Source organism: Apium graveolens, chromosome 9 (assembly GCF_009905375.1).
Source record: "Apium graveolens cultivar Ventura chromosome 9, ASM990537v1, whole genome shotgun sequence".
NCBI classification, from domain to species: domain Eukaryota; kingdom Viridiplantae; phylum Streptophyta; class Magnoliopsida; order Apiales; family Apiaceae; genus Apium; species Apium graveolens.
This window is the reverse complement of record NC_133655.1, coordinates 3,987,189-4,002,779: the sequence shown is the minus strand read 5'-3', so window position 1 is coordinate 4,002,779 and position 15,591 is coordinate 3,987,189. Positions and strand designations below refer to the sequence as shown.

Below are 15,591 nucleotides of genomic sequence, written 5' to 3'. Positions count from 1 at the left end.
ATTAAGTGTAATTTACGGTCAAAGTTTAAATTTTTTTACCATAAATTAGTCCAAACATGACACTTCATATGAGATGAAGGTAGTATCCTTTAAGATCATGTGTAGGGATGAGCATTCGGTCGGTTCGGTCAGAAACCGAACCGAAAACCGAACTGAATTATTTCGGTTTATTCGGTTCAGTTTGTGAAACCGAAATATTTACATAGAGGAATATTAGGGGCTTGAGCAGGCAGAGTTTGGGTCAGAAATCTGCAACTGGTATATGCATTCAATTGTTGGCAGCCTGGATAAATAAAAATCTATCGCCAATATTAGGACCAAATAAGTGACACCAGTGCTATTTAGTACATGTAGTTTTTCCATCACAATCTCGAATGTCCCGAAGAAAGCAAAGGCCTATTCATGCTGTAACATGATATGACCTATGGTATGCTCTGTTTTGCTTCTGGACGAACAAGACTGGTTAAGAATCTGTGTGATTGTGGATTAGGTATTTAGGTTAGGGATTTAGGATCCCTTTTGTTGTTAGTCTCGAGTGTATCAGTATATGTATATCTAATATTTTCAATTAATATGTACTAATTGAATCTAATCATCAATATTATATTATATATAAAATATAATTCAAATATATATATATATATATATATATATACTATTCGGTTCATTAAAACACGAATTAATATTTTGAAAAACCGAGCCGAACCGATTTTATTTCGGTTAAAACCGAAAAACCGAAAAACCGAAATAACCGAATTTTTTTAAAAAACTTTAACCGAAACCGAACCAAATTTTACTAGTTCGGTTCGGTTTTTCGGTTTCATTTCGGTTTTGCTCACCCCTAATCATGCGATACCGCTAATACTGTAATTCGAGTCGGGAGACTCACGATCTCGCCCGACTCGAATTCGTTTAAGGGGACTCGACTCGGCTTGTTTGGTTCAAACAACCAAGTTCGGCAGAGGTTCTAGGTCGTTTAATTACCCGAACTGACTCGACTTGACTCGAGAAATTAAATGAACCGAGTTCGGTTAGAGTTTTAGACTCAATTAAGTATAAAATTAAACGAGTCGTCTCGCCCTACTTGATAAAACTGGCTCGTTTAGCTAAACGAGCCGACTTGACTCGTGAAATTAAACGAGTCGAGTTCGAGCAGAGATCTAGACTTGATTACTTAAACGAGCCGACTCGACTCTACTAATTTCGACTCAAATTATATTCGGTTCAAAATTCGGCTCGTTCAACCCGAATTACTGCACTAAATAGTAGATAATAGATACCACAACAACATTTCGTTTCGCCCTTCTAGCTTAGCTTCTAGATTCTATTACAAATTGGCACAAATGGGCCACTGAGTACAGAAGTTTGAAGGCTTTATCATACTTGGTCCAAATTCATTTTCGACCACGAAAATTTAAAATAACGAAATTAACCCAATTAACTCGCAACCCATAAATCACATGCCGGGCCCAAGCCCAAGCCCAACTCCAAATTAGGACACCAATTGGGCCAAAGCGAAAATAATTAAAATCACGGGCCGAAAGGCAATTATGACAAAAATACATCCACATGATTGATATAACGTGTTAGTTGTATGTATATGTGTAAGTTTGTGGCTCACTGACACACACAGTGGATTCAATCTGCAATCAGTGAGAAGATAGAATAGATTGCAATTTTAGGACTTTGTTTCGCCGGAGATTAACATGGCGGAGAACGGCGGCTGCTGTCCTCCGATGGATCTGTTCCGATCAGAGCCGATGCATCTCGTTCAGCTTATTCTTCCTATTGAGTCTGCTCATTTGGCTGTTGCTTATCTCGGCGATCTCGGTCTCCTCCAGTTTAAAGATGTTAGTCTCTCTCTCTCTCTCTCTGTCTCTCTCCTCTCTGAATCTCTCTCTCACTCCCTCTCTCCTCTCCCTCTCCCTCTCCCTCTCTCTCCTCTCTCTCTCTCATCTCCCGCTCTCTCTCTCTCTCTCTCTCTCCCTCCCTCTCTCTCCCCCTCTCCCCCCCTCTCTCCCCCCTCTCTCTCTCCCTCTCTCTGATCTTCTTCTCCCTCTCTCTCCCTCTCTCATCTCTCTCTTTCTCTCTCTCTCTCTCTCTCCCCCTCCTTTTCTCCCCTCTCTCTGTTTTGTAGTTGAGTAGAGTTTGTTAAGATAGAAATTTGTTCTGTCTTAGATCGGAATAGTAGCTGAAGCAAATTAAATAGAAGTTTAATATGGAGCATCACTCTATCTCTCTGTGTATATATGTATATGTAATTGTGCTAATTCTAATTGTCTAGCAGGGAAATTGTATTGTTGCGTAGAGTATGGTTTATTAGCCAATCGGAATATTGCGCTAGCAGTAAAGTTAAGGTTTTGATGTGGTTTAATGTACAGGAATTGTGTTTTTAATTTATTAGTTCCGAGGTTTAAACTTGGGTTTTGTATGTTATTTTTTTTTAAGATGCTTCCGAACTGGAAATGTTAGTGAGCTGGATTAGTTCAAGTTTTCTTGTTTCCAATGGACTTGAGATGATATCATATCATATCGTGAGAAGCAATTATTTTTTTACACTCGACATTTAAATGCAGAAGAAACACTTTGATGACAAGAATCAATTGAGGCATGTTGTTTGTTATCTGCAATCAGTGCCTAAGAAAATGCATAATGCGCATATTTATATTTCTCCAAGGGCTCAAGTAGAGGTTTTAGATTGTGGAAGAAAAATGATAGTTGTAGCTGTAAAAAGGTTGTTTTAAGTTTAACTATGAAGAACTGAGTATTATCAAGTTGGAGGCTTTGCTTTTAGTTCAAATTTACCCAGTTTTGTATCTCTTATTTTGTAGTAAATTGAAAATTGCTGTCTAATAGAATTAAATTCCAGCGCACAACAATTACATGTATGTGCTAATAATTGTGATCTGTTGGCTTTACAAGATTTATATTCATGCTGTTTCATATCTCCAACAAAATGATGCCTTGATTTTGACTTCTTTTGAATTTATTTTCTCAGCTGAATTCTGATAAAAGTCCGTTCCAGAGAACATATGCTACTCAGGTAATTATCTGGTACATGTCAGTATTTTTTTCATATGTTTCAGTCGATTTGATTACTATTTTAATGTATTTTTTCTGACCATATGTTGATGGTAAATCTTATTGACCATATAGACTGTAGCAGTTCTCTTTTTGTTATTTTTAATAATTTTTTACTGTGTGGTGCCTGAGAAACATATTTTATATCACACAGCAATAAATTGTTTAACATCATATCACGTTTCACCATGTCATTTAACCACTTAATGTGAATCTTATGCCCACTTAATGTGAATATTCTGCGCATGAGGAAAGCCTGTTTGGCTACAGAGCTTGTAACTTACAAGTGTGGATTGACCTCATTTCATTAATATCATTATAAAAAAGTCATAGAACAGAAACACCACAAGGTTTGTAATTATGCTTAAAGCAGTCTGACTTATGCCAAGGTTGTTATACCCTTCCCATACTAGAAGCCAACTCAAGTCTTTTTTCTTTCATTTTTTTTAATTTAAAATAGATATTATCATACTTCATTCTTTAGTTTTAGCCACTATCCATTAAAAAGTGTGTGTAATATTAATGCTTAAAAAATTGGTATTTTCTTTTTTGAAGATTAAAAGATGCGGAGAGATGGCCCGCAAGTTACGGTTCTTCAGGGATCAAATGTTGAAGGCCGGTTTGACACCAGAAACAAGGTCTGCATTAGAAGACGATCTTGATGTCGATTCCCTTGAGGTATGGATATTGATTGTGTATCCTCAAACTTAATAACTTCTACTTCTCATGTACTAAACCCGTTTTTTTTTGCACATGTCAGGTAAAACTAGGTGAACTTGAAGCTGAGCTAATCGAACTTAATGCAAACAGTAACAAATTGCAGCGTGGTTATAGTGAACTTGTAGAATTTAAGCTTGTGTTGCATAAGGTACAATTTTTTTTCCTTCTCTTGCTCAATTTGTTTTTTTTTCTTTTTTCCAGCATGATTTTTCAGTTTCCTTGAAAATTATGCATATCTTTTTATTGTATGTGAATTTCTCTGTTGTTTTATCCGTGATTGTCATAAATTGGTTCGCACAAACCAAATATGGGGGTGGGGACTTGGGAAGCAGTAGTTGTATATGCTTTCTTATTAAGGTAGAAAGAACATAATTTTATCATTCCAGTGAAATTATGGAAAAGGGAATAATGAATAAGTATCATTAATAGTTTCATTAACGGTTAGTCGGTTACTGTTGACGCTAATTTTAAATAGGTTACTTGAAAGCATTATTGAATGACCATAAATATGATTTCTCAATTCATTACTAATGTTTTTGTCTTGACCAGTGTAATCCTCTTTTTGTTCCCAACTAAGTTACAAAGTTATTTTGGTATGATGTGCCGACTATGTTACTCGGACTCGGGTAGAAGTGTCCGAGGTATCGGACTCGGAAATATTTTTGAAAAATATACATGTTTTTGGCTTAAAATAAGTGTCCGAGTCCGAGTGTCCATGTCCAAGTGTCGAGTGTCCGACACGGGTACTCGGAGGTAAACTGAAGAGTCCGAGTAACACAGTGCCGTGTGTAATTGGCCTTGGATAATGTTGCAGTAGCTGTCTACTCATGTAAAAAGCTGTTAAAAATAGTAGTACCCACGACAAAAAAAAAATTCTCGCTTCTTTCTGTTTTTTTCTACCATTATCTAAGAGGACCATACAATTAGTTGCATTGATTCTGTTTATAGTGTTAAAGATGAAGATCCTCCATTTTCCATCACCTTCAGACAACCTGAATATGTCAACCTTTGCATTTGTAATGTAATTAACTTCCCTTCTTAGTTTCATTAGCAGTTTTGTCTACTGATGCTAATTCTAAATGGCTTACCTAAAGATGTGGTTGAATGACCATAAATATGGTTTCTCTAATCCATTATATTTGTTTTCGTCTTGACCATTGTAATCTTCTTTTTCGTTCCGAACTAAGTTACAATCTAATTTTGTTATGATGTACCGCGTGTACTTGTTGCCTTTGAGAATGTTGCAGTAGTCGTCTGCTCATGTAAATAGTAGTACCCGTAATGAAAAAGATTTTCTCGCGTCTTGTTTTCTAGAAACCTCCATCTACCATTATCTGAGAGGACCGTATAAATTGGTTGCTTTTATTCTGTTTATTGTGTTAAAGAGATTGTTTCCCATTTGGTATTGTTCCCTGTTACCTTCAGATAACCTGAATATATCAATCTTTGCATTTGTAAATAACTAATTTCTCTTCCTAGGCTGGTGAATTTTTTCAATCTGCATTAACCAATGCTGAAGCACGGCAGAGGGAGATTGGATCAACTCAGACTGGTGAAGAGTCCTTGGAAACCCCTCTTTTAGAGGAGCAAGTATAGATTTTGACTTCTATCTATTTCGTATCTATTACATGCTGTCCTTTTTCTCTTAGTATTTAAATACCCCTAATTCACTTGTGCAGACTACTGATCAATCGAAGCAAGTTAAATTGGGTTTTATAAGCGGCCTTGTCCCTAAAGCAAAATCTATGTCATTTGAAAGGATTCTATTTCGTGCTACCAGGGGTAATGTGTACTTGAAGCAGGCTGTTGTCGAGCACCCAGTCACTGATCCTGTTTCTGGGGAAAAGGTTGATACCTCTGCCAGATTTGGTTGATTATATTCACTTGAGATGATGTAGTAAAAAGTTTATTTCATAGACATATTGCGTAATGTATATGTAGTTCTTTCATTACCTATTCAGTTTTACGTATAATTGTTATTGCTTGCATCGTTGTTTATATACATACAAGTCGTATTTGATAATATTGACTTCCTGATGGTGAAATATCATACAGGTTGAGAAAAATGTATTTGCGGTCTTCTTCTCCGGGGAAAAAGCAAAGAACAAAATCCTAAAAATATGTGAAGCTTTTGGAGCAAATCGTTATTCTTTTAGCGAGGACATATCTAAGCAAGCTCAAATGATAACTGAGGTATTCATACTGCTCCATTTCATGCTTATGTATCACTCCTTGTACATTGTTGGGACTGCTATGTCAAGTTGAAGGGGTCTTCCTTGTTCACCTAGGCAGCTGTTACCCATATTTCTGACTATTAACACTGAAGTTACCCTCTCATCTTTACTTTCATTGTCTTGCTTTACTTAAGTCCTGCGCAATTTGAGATGATAGTATGTTTTAGTTTTGTTCTGTACTTTTTGTCTTATATATCATGATACACCTTCCTCTGACGGCATACCGATTTTTATGGTGTCTTAATCTGTCTCCTGTACATTCAAAGAAGTTTTCTTCTGTTGTTGTGCTGAATATGCCTCATTGATGATATATACTTTTTATAGGTCTCTGGAAGAATTGCAGAACTAAAGACTACTATTGATATTGGATCATTACAACGTGAGAAATTGTTACAGACTATTGGTGAGGACTACGAGCAATGGAACATTTTGGTAAGATAGTAATAAGTAGCTACAACTTCAATCTTTGTATATTGCTTAACAAGGATGACGTGTCAAACAATCAACTATGAATTCTCGAAGTTCCTAAATTTTCTAATTTTAAGATGTTTAATATATAAAGGTAAGGAGGGAAAAGTCCATTTACCACACTCTTAATATGCTCAGTATCGATGTTACCAAGAAGTGTCTTGTGGCAGAAGGGTGGAGTCCTATTTTTGCTACAAAGCAGGTAATCCTTAGTAAGTTGTAATTTTATATTTCTTTTTATTGTGTGTTCTGGCTACACATAGCATGAAAATAATATACTAATCAACTACTCTTGAATATTTCTTCTTTCATATTTGCAGATCCAAGATGCACTTCAACGAGCAACACTTGACTCTAACTCACAAGTTGGTGGTATCTTTCGGGTTCTGCATACAAAAGAGTCCCCTCCAACTTATTTTAAGACAAACAAATTTACTTCATCTTTTCAAGAGATTGTTGATGCATATGGGTGAGCATTGTGCCTATATTTGATACTATTTTGTTGACTCCGTGTTTCTTTTTTTGTTCCACCCTGAATGATTGTTATGTTGAGGAAAACTTTGATATTACTGTTGTATTTTGTCCAACCTACAGTTGTCAACAGAAATAATCCTTAGTTAGATGTGCCTTTATTTCTGATACTATATTTTTGCGGTTGAGCTTTATACTTAATGTTGTGATCACAATAATGTGCAGTATTGCCAAGTATCAAGAAGCGAACCCTGGTGTATATACAATTGTTACTTTCCCGTTTCTTTTTGCCGTGATGTTTGGCGACTGGGGACATGGAATATGCATTCTCTTGGCCACTTTGTATTTCTTAGCTATGGAAAAGAAATTCTCCAGTAAGGTACTTGCTGCTACCTGGTCGACGAAGCTATTATAGAATCATTCCATTTTTTGTTGATATTATTTGGTCCTCCAACTCTATTACAATCTAACATCGGCAATGTAAAAGATGAAGGGAGAAAGAAAGCTGGCTGGGAGATCAAGATTAAGAACCTTATTTCCTCTGATTTCTTATATAAATATTCTACGAATATATATATATATATGAATGTTTAGATTCCTGTGTTGATTGATTGTCGAACACCATGATCTTCTCTTATATCCTCAGATCATTAAATTTTAGTTTTAAGCCTGATTGTTTTATTTATGGCTAAACCAGAAACTTGGAGACATTATGGAAATGACGTTTGGTGGGCGGTATGTCATTCTGATGATGTCACTCTTCTCAATCTACACGGGCTTGATATATAATGAGTTCTTCTCAGTCCCTTTTGAACTATTCGCTCCTTCAGCATATGCGTGCCGTGATCCATCCTGCGGGTATAATTAGAAACCTTGGGCATTTTTACTTTTGTGTTTCTGTTGCTATTTTTGTCAAGTTAAACTAGTTGCTATTGTATATCAAATTAAATTGGCTGTCACTATTTAATATTTTAGGGTGGATGTGAACAAGGAAGCACATATTAATATATTAAAAGAGTAGAAATTGAAATTTTGATGAAAGTTGCTTGTGTAGAGGCTAAAAGTACAAGGAGTTTGTTTAGTGCTGTATATTTGGTAGATTTCAGATCAAAAGTATTGAAATGTTTGGAAGATTTATTATAAAGGTGATAAAAATAGTGTGGTACCAGACACAGAAAAAATTTACATATGGACAGAATGGTTTAAGTCATTCCATTGATACTGTCCGCCCCTTCTATTCATACTTATTATTTCAACTATTTACTTGAAAGTAATGAAGTACTACTGTTTATTGGCTCGTCCTGTACCTTAAAATATGCCCTGCCGATTTCTTTGTTCTAGGGATTCTACTACTATGGGATTGATCAAGGTTCGTGACACTTATCCGTTTGGGGTGGATCCTGCATGGCATGGTTCCCGCAGTGAGTTGCCATACCTCAATTCATTAAAGATGAAAATGTCAATCCTCCTTGGAGTAGCTCAAATGAATCTTGGAATAATATTGAGCTTTTTTAACGCCAAATTCTTTCGAAGTGCTGTAAATATATGGTTAGTATGCTGCCAATAGTATTATTCCACACACTGACTATTGTCTTGGCCAGCTTTGCTGCCAACGTAATGGACTTACCTTGATATACTTCTCACAGTGTTGGTCCCAATCAAAATTTTATGACGAGAGCGCAGTTTGTAATTTGTATTACTATTATTTATCTGCACTAGACTAAGGAAACTAATCTATCGTTTCTCAGGTGTCAGTTTATCCCTCAGATAATATTTCTGAACAGTCTGTTTGGCTACCTTTCTGTTTTGATCATTATAAAGTGGTGTACCGGTTCAAAGGCTGACTTGTACCATGTCATGATATACATGTTCCTTGGTCCCACAGACGATCTTGGTGAAAACCAGCTCTTTTCTGGGCAGAAAACCACGCAGGTACATTTTTTAGTTTCTGCTGCTTCATTCTTTGTTTCGAAAAGAATTGTTTGCTTATCTGTACTATCTATTCACTGATTTTATCATTAATTGTACCAGCTTGTGCTACTATTACTGGCTTTTGTTTCGGTTCCATGGATGCTGCTTCCCAAGCCTTTTATATTGAAGGCACAACACAATGATGTATGTTTTAAAATTATTTCCTGGATCCTACTATTTTGGCATATATGTAGAAATATTTTGTTCATTTTCACTCTGAATCTCATCATTTTTTCAGAGGCAGAGTGGTCAGTCATACATACCCCTTCAGGACACCGATGAATCTTTGCAATCCGAGACAGCTCATGATTCCCATGCTCATGCTGAGTTTGAGTTCAGTGAAGTTTTTGTACATCAGCTCATACACACAATTGAGTTTGTGCTTGGAGCAGTTTCGAATACAGCATCTTACCTTCGTCTGTGGGCCCTCAGGTGTGATACAACAAATCTGATTGATCTTGCCTATCATTTTTTTTAAGATTATTATAATTGTATGTCAAATATGAACATTTCACAACTTCAAATTTAATGATCATATTGTTAATACTTATTCATGCTCTCTAGTAGAACTTCGAATTTCATTGTTCATGTGTTGAAGGCGTGTCTGTCTCTAAATTCAAGCTTATTCTTTATTTATTTCAAAAACTAAATAATGTACTTTTGTGTCTTCTCAAATGCAATCATGGCATCATTATACTTTCTGTAGTTATCACTTATCAGACTACATGCCCTACAGTTGCAAATGTAATATGAAATATAAACAAATTTGCTAACTGTGTATCTTTTTGCTTTTCCCTTTCAGTCCTTGCCCATTCTGAGCTGTCTACTGTATTTTACGAGAAGGTTCTTATTCTTGCTTGGGGGTAAGTTGAATAATTTTATTCTCTTTGGTCTAATGCACTTGTTTGATTGTATCAGGTCGTATTTTATTTTGTAATAATTCATCATAAATTATTGTGGGATTCACTGATTGTATACGAAATCTAACATGGGAGCTTTTGTTGTCAAATGCAATTAATGAAACACTTCATTTTACTTCTTGTTCGAGTATTCCCCTCTTCTCCTTCCAAATGAATTAAAACTTTAATACAGGAAATAAGAGGGAATTAAACCATGCATAAGCATGGTACTTGCATTTGGGTTTTATTAATTTTGTGGTTGAAGGATTTAAATTTTCAAAGTGCATATACTAATGAAAACTGATGCCTGGTTATACCCTCATGCAGGTACAACAATATCTTTATCCTTATCATCGGAATCATTGTGTTCGTATGCGCAACTGTCGGTGTGTTGCTAGTAATGGAAACACTAAGTGCCTTTCTGCATGCCTTACGTCTGCACTGGGTAGAGTTCCAAAACAAGTTCTATGAGGGGGATGGTTACAAGTTTTATCCTTTCTCATTCAAATTAGCTAGCGAGGAAGAGGAATAATAATATGTTGGAGGAGTTTTGCAGACTCTGCTCAAGTACAAATTTGTATTGATTCTTTCTTTCGTTCAGATCACCTTGCTTACCGAAAGCCATGTGTGTTCTACTTTATAAGATGCAGCTTTCTGAAGTGTGCTCGTTACCCCTTCATCTGTAATCCATATATAAGAAAAATAAGAGCTTTGGGGTATGTATTTGTATCTATTAAATCATATGTTATGGCCAGGGAGTATTTCGACTTTCTTCACGGAAGTTCACTTCAATTGCATGTAAAAAACCAAAATAACAAGCTATAGTACTTGTTGGATAAGCTTGCCCCAAAAGTTATTTATTCATATATTGATTTTGCCTGTTGTCAGACTGATGTCAATTTTCAGATATTAGCCAACTTACATTAGTTTAGCGCACCTCAATTTATTGTTCCTTAAATTTGATATTCATCTTTAGCATCAGACAAGTATAGTTTATAAATATTATGCTTATGTGAATTAAGTTCAAATTACAGCTGCTTTCATTCTTGATATATCTTTTTCAAAACATAATGAAGATGCTTAGATAGGCAGTTTATATGAATGTATGCATCATGGGGTTTTCTTTTCTTTAGGGCAGTAATTTGAGTCTGGCTGCTCGACTCGACTAGTTCAATTAAACGAGCTGAGTTCGGTTAGAGGTTTTAACTCGTTTAATTAAACGAGCCGTCTTGACTTGTGAAATTAAATGAGTTGAGTTCGGGTAGAGGTTTAGGCTTGATTAAATTAAACGAGCCGTCTCGACTCGTGAAATTAAATGAGCTGAGTTCAGGTAGAAATTTAGGCTCGATTTAGTATAAAATTAAACGAGCTGGCTCACCCAACTCGTTAAAACTTAGCTAAACGAGTCAGCTCGACTCGAGAAATTATACCCGGCTCGAAACTCGGCTCGCTCAGGCTCAAATTACAACCCTAGGAGTTTCCTTCTAGTTATTGCCGGTTAAACTTTGGAAGAGGTCGAAAAATCAGAACAGAGAGATTTATACGCATTCAATATGATTGAAAGCTGAAACAGACTTCATAGTGAAAAACAAATATATTACGGTTCAATTCTGGAACTGAATTCATAACCGAAGCAAGTTGGCGATTCTATGCAAGTTATGACAATCCCAGTAGAACAGCAAACTGTATGCATTAGTGTAACCTACTGAAACTCCGAAATCTTAATGGAAGTACATATGTTGTTGCCATACTAATGTACAATGAATGAAACCAGCAACAAACAGCAAGGATCATGGCTATGAAGCCTGTTTATACGATCCTTTAGTGCGAAGCAGTATGAGCTGCAACAACAGGTTGAGACCATGGAATCGACTCCACAGACATTAGGACCCTTGCAGATCTTGTAGTATCCTTGCTCTCCCCAGCTTTCACCCCAGGAGTTCTTGATGATCCAGTAAGGCTTTTCCTTCATTCGGATGGGAGAAAATCCCGATTCACCATAGCCAACCAATAGTACACCATGGTCTAACTTCTTTGAGCATACAAATGGGCATGAAACTCCACCAATGTATGTCTGCATGTACACAGCATTTATAGCCACTGCACAATCCAACATGTTAAGGTATCATATAGAGTACAAGCAAAACGAACACGATCAAAGGTACTGAGAAAAACGAAAAGGTAAGTTTGTATACCAGCAAGAGGTCCATGTTTGACAAGATTTGCAGCAATCTGGTCCTCATCAAGTGAGACAACACTGAAGTTGTGAACAGATGCCACAATCTTGCTTTTGTCAAGTTTGCAGGCTCCCTTATCGGTGCCAGTGTAAGGATAGTCCTTTTCTCGCATAAGTCCACCTGTTTTCAGCGTGTACTCAAAGGCAGTATTCATCAGGCCTCCATTGCAGCCAGCATCACATGATGAGGGGTCTTCTGGATCACACTGCCCAAAACATAAGCTCAATATTTATACGACAACATGCCAGCTTCACCTCCCTTTGCAATAAACTTGTAAACTAGATTGCAGTTTATTGACAGTCCACAGCGCTAATGTAATGAGGAATACTTATTCATAAACGTAAACTTACATCAACTTCTTAATCAGAAACTGAGACACTCAACATTCAGATTGAATTCTGAGTAAAGAAAAAGCTTTGTGTTTTTCTTTCTCTGTACTACGTACTTTGCTTGTTTGTGGGGATAGGTATACTTTGCGATAACACCTCTCTTATAACTTTTCTTTCTTCTAAACATCTAAAGTTGGGAATATAAAACTTGATAAAGTATATTAAGTGTGCACACAAGGAAGAACCAAAGAAGAACAAAATAGACTCCTCAAAAAATGAAGTGAACAACTGAAAAACCAGATACTCTAACAACATAACCACAATTTACCAAAACAAAAGACAGAGGAAAATTCGAACCTCATGATCACAATCAATAAGCTGCTGCTCACTTAAGGTCTGCAGTTTCCCTGTTGCAAGGTAATTTGCACCTTCTAACGCTCCTGTCGTACTGAATGACCAGCAGGATCCACACGAACCCTATTGTAATCCCGAAAAAACCAACAATTAACAAACATGTTTAGTTCAGTTACCAGTTCTCCTAAAACCCGAGGACTTAACTTGATCTTATATATTTTATCTCGAGGACTTAACAAGATCTTATATATTATATAATTCCAAAAATTAATCAACTATTAACAAACATGCTTAATTCAGTTCCTAAAACCTGAGGACTTAACAGGATCTTATATATTTAATCTCGAGGACTTAACAGGATCTTACATATTATAATTCCAAAAAACCAACAATTAACAAACATGCTTAATTCAGTTACCAGTTCTCCTAAAACCCGAGGACTTTACAGGATCTTATATATTTAATCTCGAGGACTTAACAGGATCTTACATATTATAATTCCAAAAAACCAACAATTAACAAACATGTTTAATTTCAGTTACCAGTTCTCCTAAAACCCGAGGACTTAACAAGATCTTATATATATATTTAATCTCGGGGACTTAACAGGATCTTATGTTATATCTTAACAGACAACATACCTGATTTTTGACAGCAGTAACAGCACCATGTTCTCTCCAATCAAAACTAGCAGGAAGATCCTGAGTAGGAAGAATAGGAGCCTTAGTAGCATCTTTAGGAAACTTAAGAGCCCTCAACCCTAGATGCTTCTCTGCAAACTCCTCAGGACTCATATCCGAAAACTGCGTAACGCCATGCACAGCATTAGCATCGAAACTCCTGGTTACGTTCCGCACGTAACAAATTAGCCTTAAACACCGAAAATCTATACTCATGCTCCTCCTTTGACTCATATGACTTGCCAAACTTGTTCTTGAATATCGAAAAGTGATGCTCCGCTACGTGATCATCTCCGACAACTTGACGTATCAACATGTCTTCATCTTCCCTCGTCTGAGGCCTGGAGAGATGCAAATGCAGCCAGAGAGAGAGATGTTGCAATGAGGAGAGAGATGAGAGAGAAGAGAGAGAGTTTGTTAGACATTGTTTGTAGTAGTTTTGTTGTGTTGGTTATAGGGAGAGAGATGGTGTATTTATAGAGATTAGTGTGTGTGTTTTAGTGTGTGTTTAGGGTAAGAAATTTGATTTCGAGATTGGTGTGGAGAAGAAGTTATAAGTTTAGTATGAGTATGGGAAGGGGAGGAGTCACGAAGGAGCCAATCACATTATGACGTCACTAAACCATTTATATCAAGGAATGTTTTTAATAATTAAAATTTGTTATATTCAATAATTAAAATTTTATTGTTTTTTTTAAAAAATTATTCAATTATTATGTGTTCGTTTATCGAAATTAAAAATAAAATGTCTGTATTGTATTGGAACTGCGAAAAAATATTAATTTAATGAGAAATATTTGTTCATCGGAAATAGAATAATGTTCCTGAGATTATTTGAAAAAATGACAAAAATAGCCAGTTTTTAAAAAAAAATAACAAAAATAGTAATTCTGAAAAAATTGACCAATTTTAGTCGATAGAATATTCCACTGTCAGTTGAGTATCCCAATTTGTATAAAATACTGCACTGGTAGTTGGATATTTCATATATGGGATATCTCATACAAAGTGAATACTTCACGGACAGTTGGGTATCCCATCGGCTAAAATTTACTAACTTTTTAGAAATCGATCATTTTTGTTAATTTTATATAAAAATAGGTTAAATTTGCTCTTCACCCAGATTATTTCATGAAACTTACCTGAGATATATGTGGTTTTCAGTATAAAATACTAGTGGTATTTTTGTAAATGTACGTAATTTTGTGTAATTATAATACTTCCCTCGTGTTCTTATATGAGAATTTTTTTATCTTAGAAAACTTAGGTGAGTTAGGCTCTGTTTGGTATTTCTGTTAAAAATTATTGTTGTGCTGTTAGAAAAAGTGCTGCTGAAAAAGTGTCGTAAAAATCAGATGATTGTTTGATAATTTTTTTGATAAGTATATGTTTTGATGCAAAAAATTAAAAATAATAATGCTTTTAGTAAGGTTTGATGGTAAAATCAATATCTTCCCGCAACAGCTGAAATCAGTTTTTTTTAAAAGCATGGGGGACTTGCTTACTCTCACAGCAGCTTTTAAGCCAAAAGCACTTTTCCGAAAAGCAGCTTTTAAATTTTCCGAAAAGCAGCTTTTAAATTTTACCAAACAGTTTTTTATCTGTTTTTTAGCGAAAAACTGTTGTTGCTGTCTGAAACAGCAATACCAAACGGAGCCTTAATGTCGGGAACATTATTCTCCGCATCGGAAATCTAACAAATTTGGAAAAATAACAAAATGTAGCTATAACTGTATTCTGGGCGAGAAAGAAGTGTTCTTAGGGGAAGATCAATTTGTTGTGATATTTCTGTTTGAAGGCTAACAGAGTAACAGTATTTCAATTTTTATTTCAACTAGGTTGTAGTTGGTCCTATTATTCAGGATTTAATCAACAAACACTTGGATGTATAATAATTTGATTAGTTTAAAAACAATTATTAGTTGCTGATTTGTGATACTTGATTTCTATTCGAAAAAACGATTTTGAAATTTCTAGCATTTTCCGAAAATTTAACTTGTGCTGTATCCAAACAAGCATAATTTCTATAATCTTAAATCATAGCAATATTTTATATATCGATACATTCTTTCAGAGCAATCTAGGAATTTTTTTAGAGAAGTTACTAAAAATACTAGATTTTCTAAGTTTATTTTGCAATTTTACTA

General features: G+C 35.5%; 2 protein-coding genes across 2 annotated transcripts; one reads left to right on the top strand and one right to left on the bottom strand.

Moving 5' to 3' along the window:
* Positions 1 to 1,605: 1,605 nt before the first annotated feature.
* LOC141682889 (V-type proton ATPase subunit a3-like) lies at positions 1,606 to 10,731 on the top strand. The gene is made up of 18 exons (XM_074487579.1): positions 1,606 to 1,850; positions 2,999 to 3,043; positions 3,637 to 3,759; positions 3,842 to 3,949; positions 5,281 to 5,391; positions 5,481 to 5,648; positions 5,857 to 5,994; positions 6,360 to 6,467; positions 6,598 to 6,705; positions 6,824 to 6,972; positions 7,200 to 7,353; positions 7,672 to 7,832; positions 8,316 to 8,522; positions 8,723 to 8,906; positions 9,006 to 9,089; positions 9,184 to 9,377; positions 9,749 to 9,808; positions 10,172 to 10,731. The coding sequence occupies exons 1-18, from the start codon at positions 1,707 to 1,709 to the stop codon at positions 10,374 to 10,376; spliced, it is 2,451 nt and encodes an 816-aa protein (XP_074343680.1). The 5' UTR covers positions 1,606 to 1,706; the 3' UTR covers positions 10,377 to 10,731.
* Positions 10,732 to 11,423: 692 nt separating this feature from the next.
* Positions 11,424 to 13,934, bottom strand: LOC141687040 (putative cysteine protease RD19B). The gene is given in 6 exon segments (XM_074492181.1): positions 11,424 to 11,944; positions 12,040 to 12,286; positions 12,768 to 12,887; positions 13,406 to 13,600; positions 13,602 to 13,775; positions 13,777 to 13,934. Coding segments are annotated over 6 exon segments (1,179 nt in total). The 5' UTR covers positions 13,870 to 13,934; the 3' UTR covers positions 11,424 to 11,594.
* Positions 13,935 to 15,591: the final 1,657 nt, after the last annotated feature.

Excerpts from the sequence above, each read along its gene's own strand:
- LOC141682889 (XM_074487579.1), top strand. The coding sequence starts at position 1,707 with ATGGCGGAGAACGGCGGCTGCTGTCCTCCGATGGATCTGTTCCGATCA. Across the intron at positions 5,649-5,856 it reads ATCCTGTTTCTGGGGAAAAG|GTTGAGAAAAATGTATTTGC; the intron begins GTTGATACCTCT and ends AATATCATACAG. Across the intron at positions 7,833-8,315 it reads TGCCGTGATCCATCCTGCGG|GGATTCTACTACTATGGGAT; the intron begins GTATAATTAGAA and ends TCTTTGTTCTAG.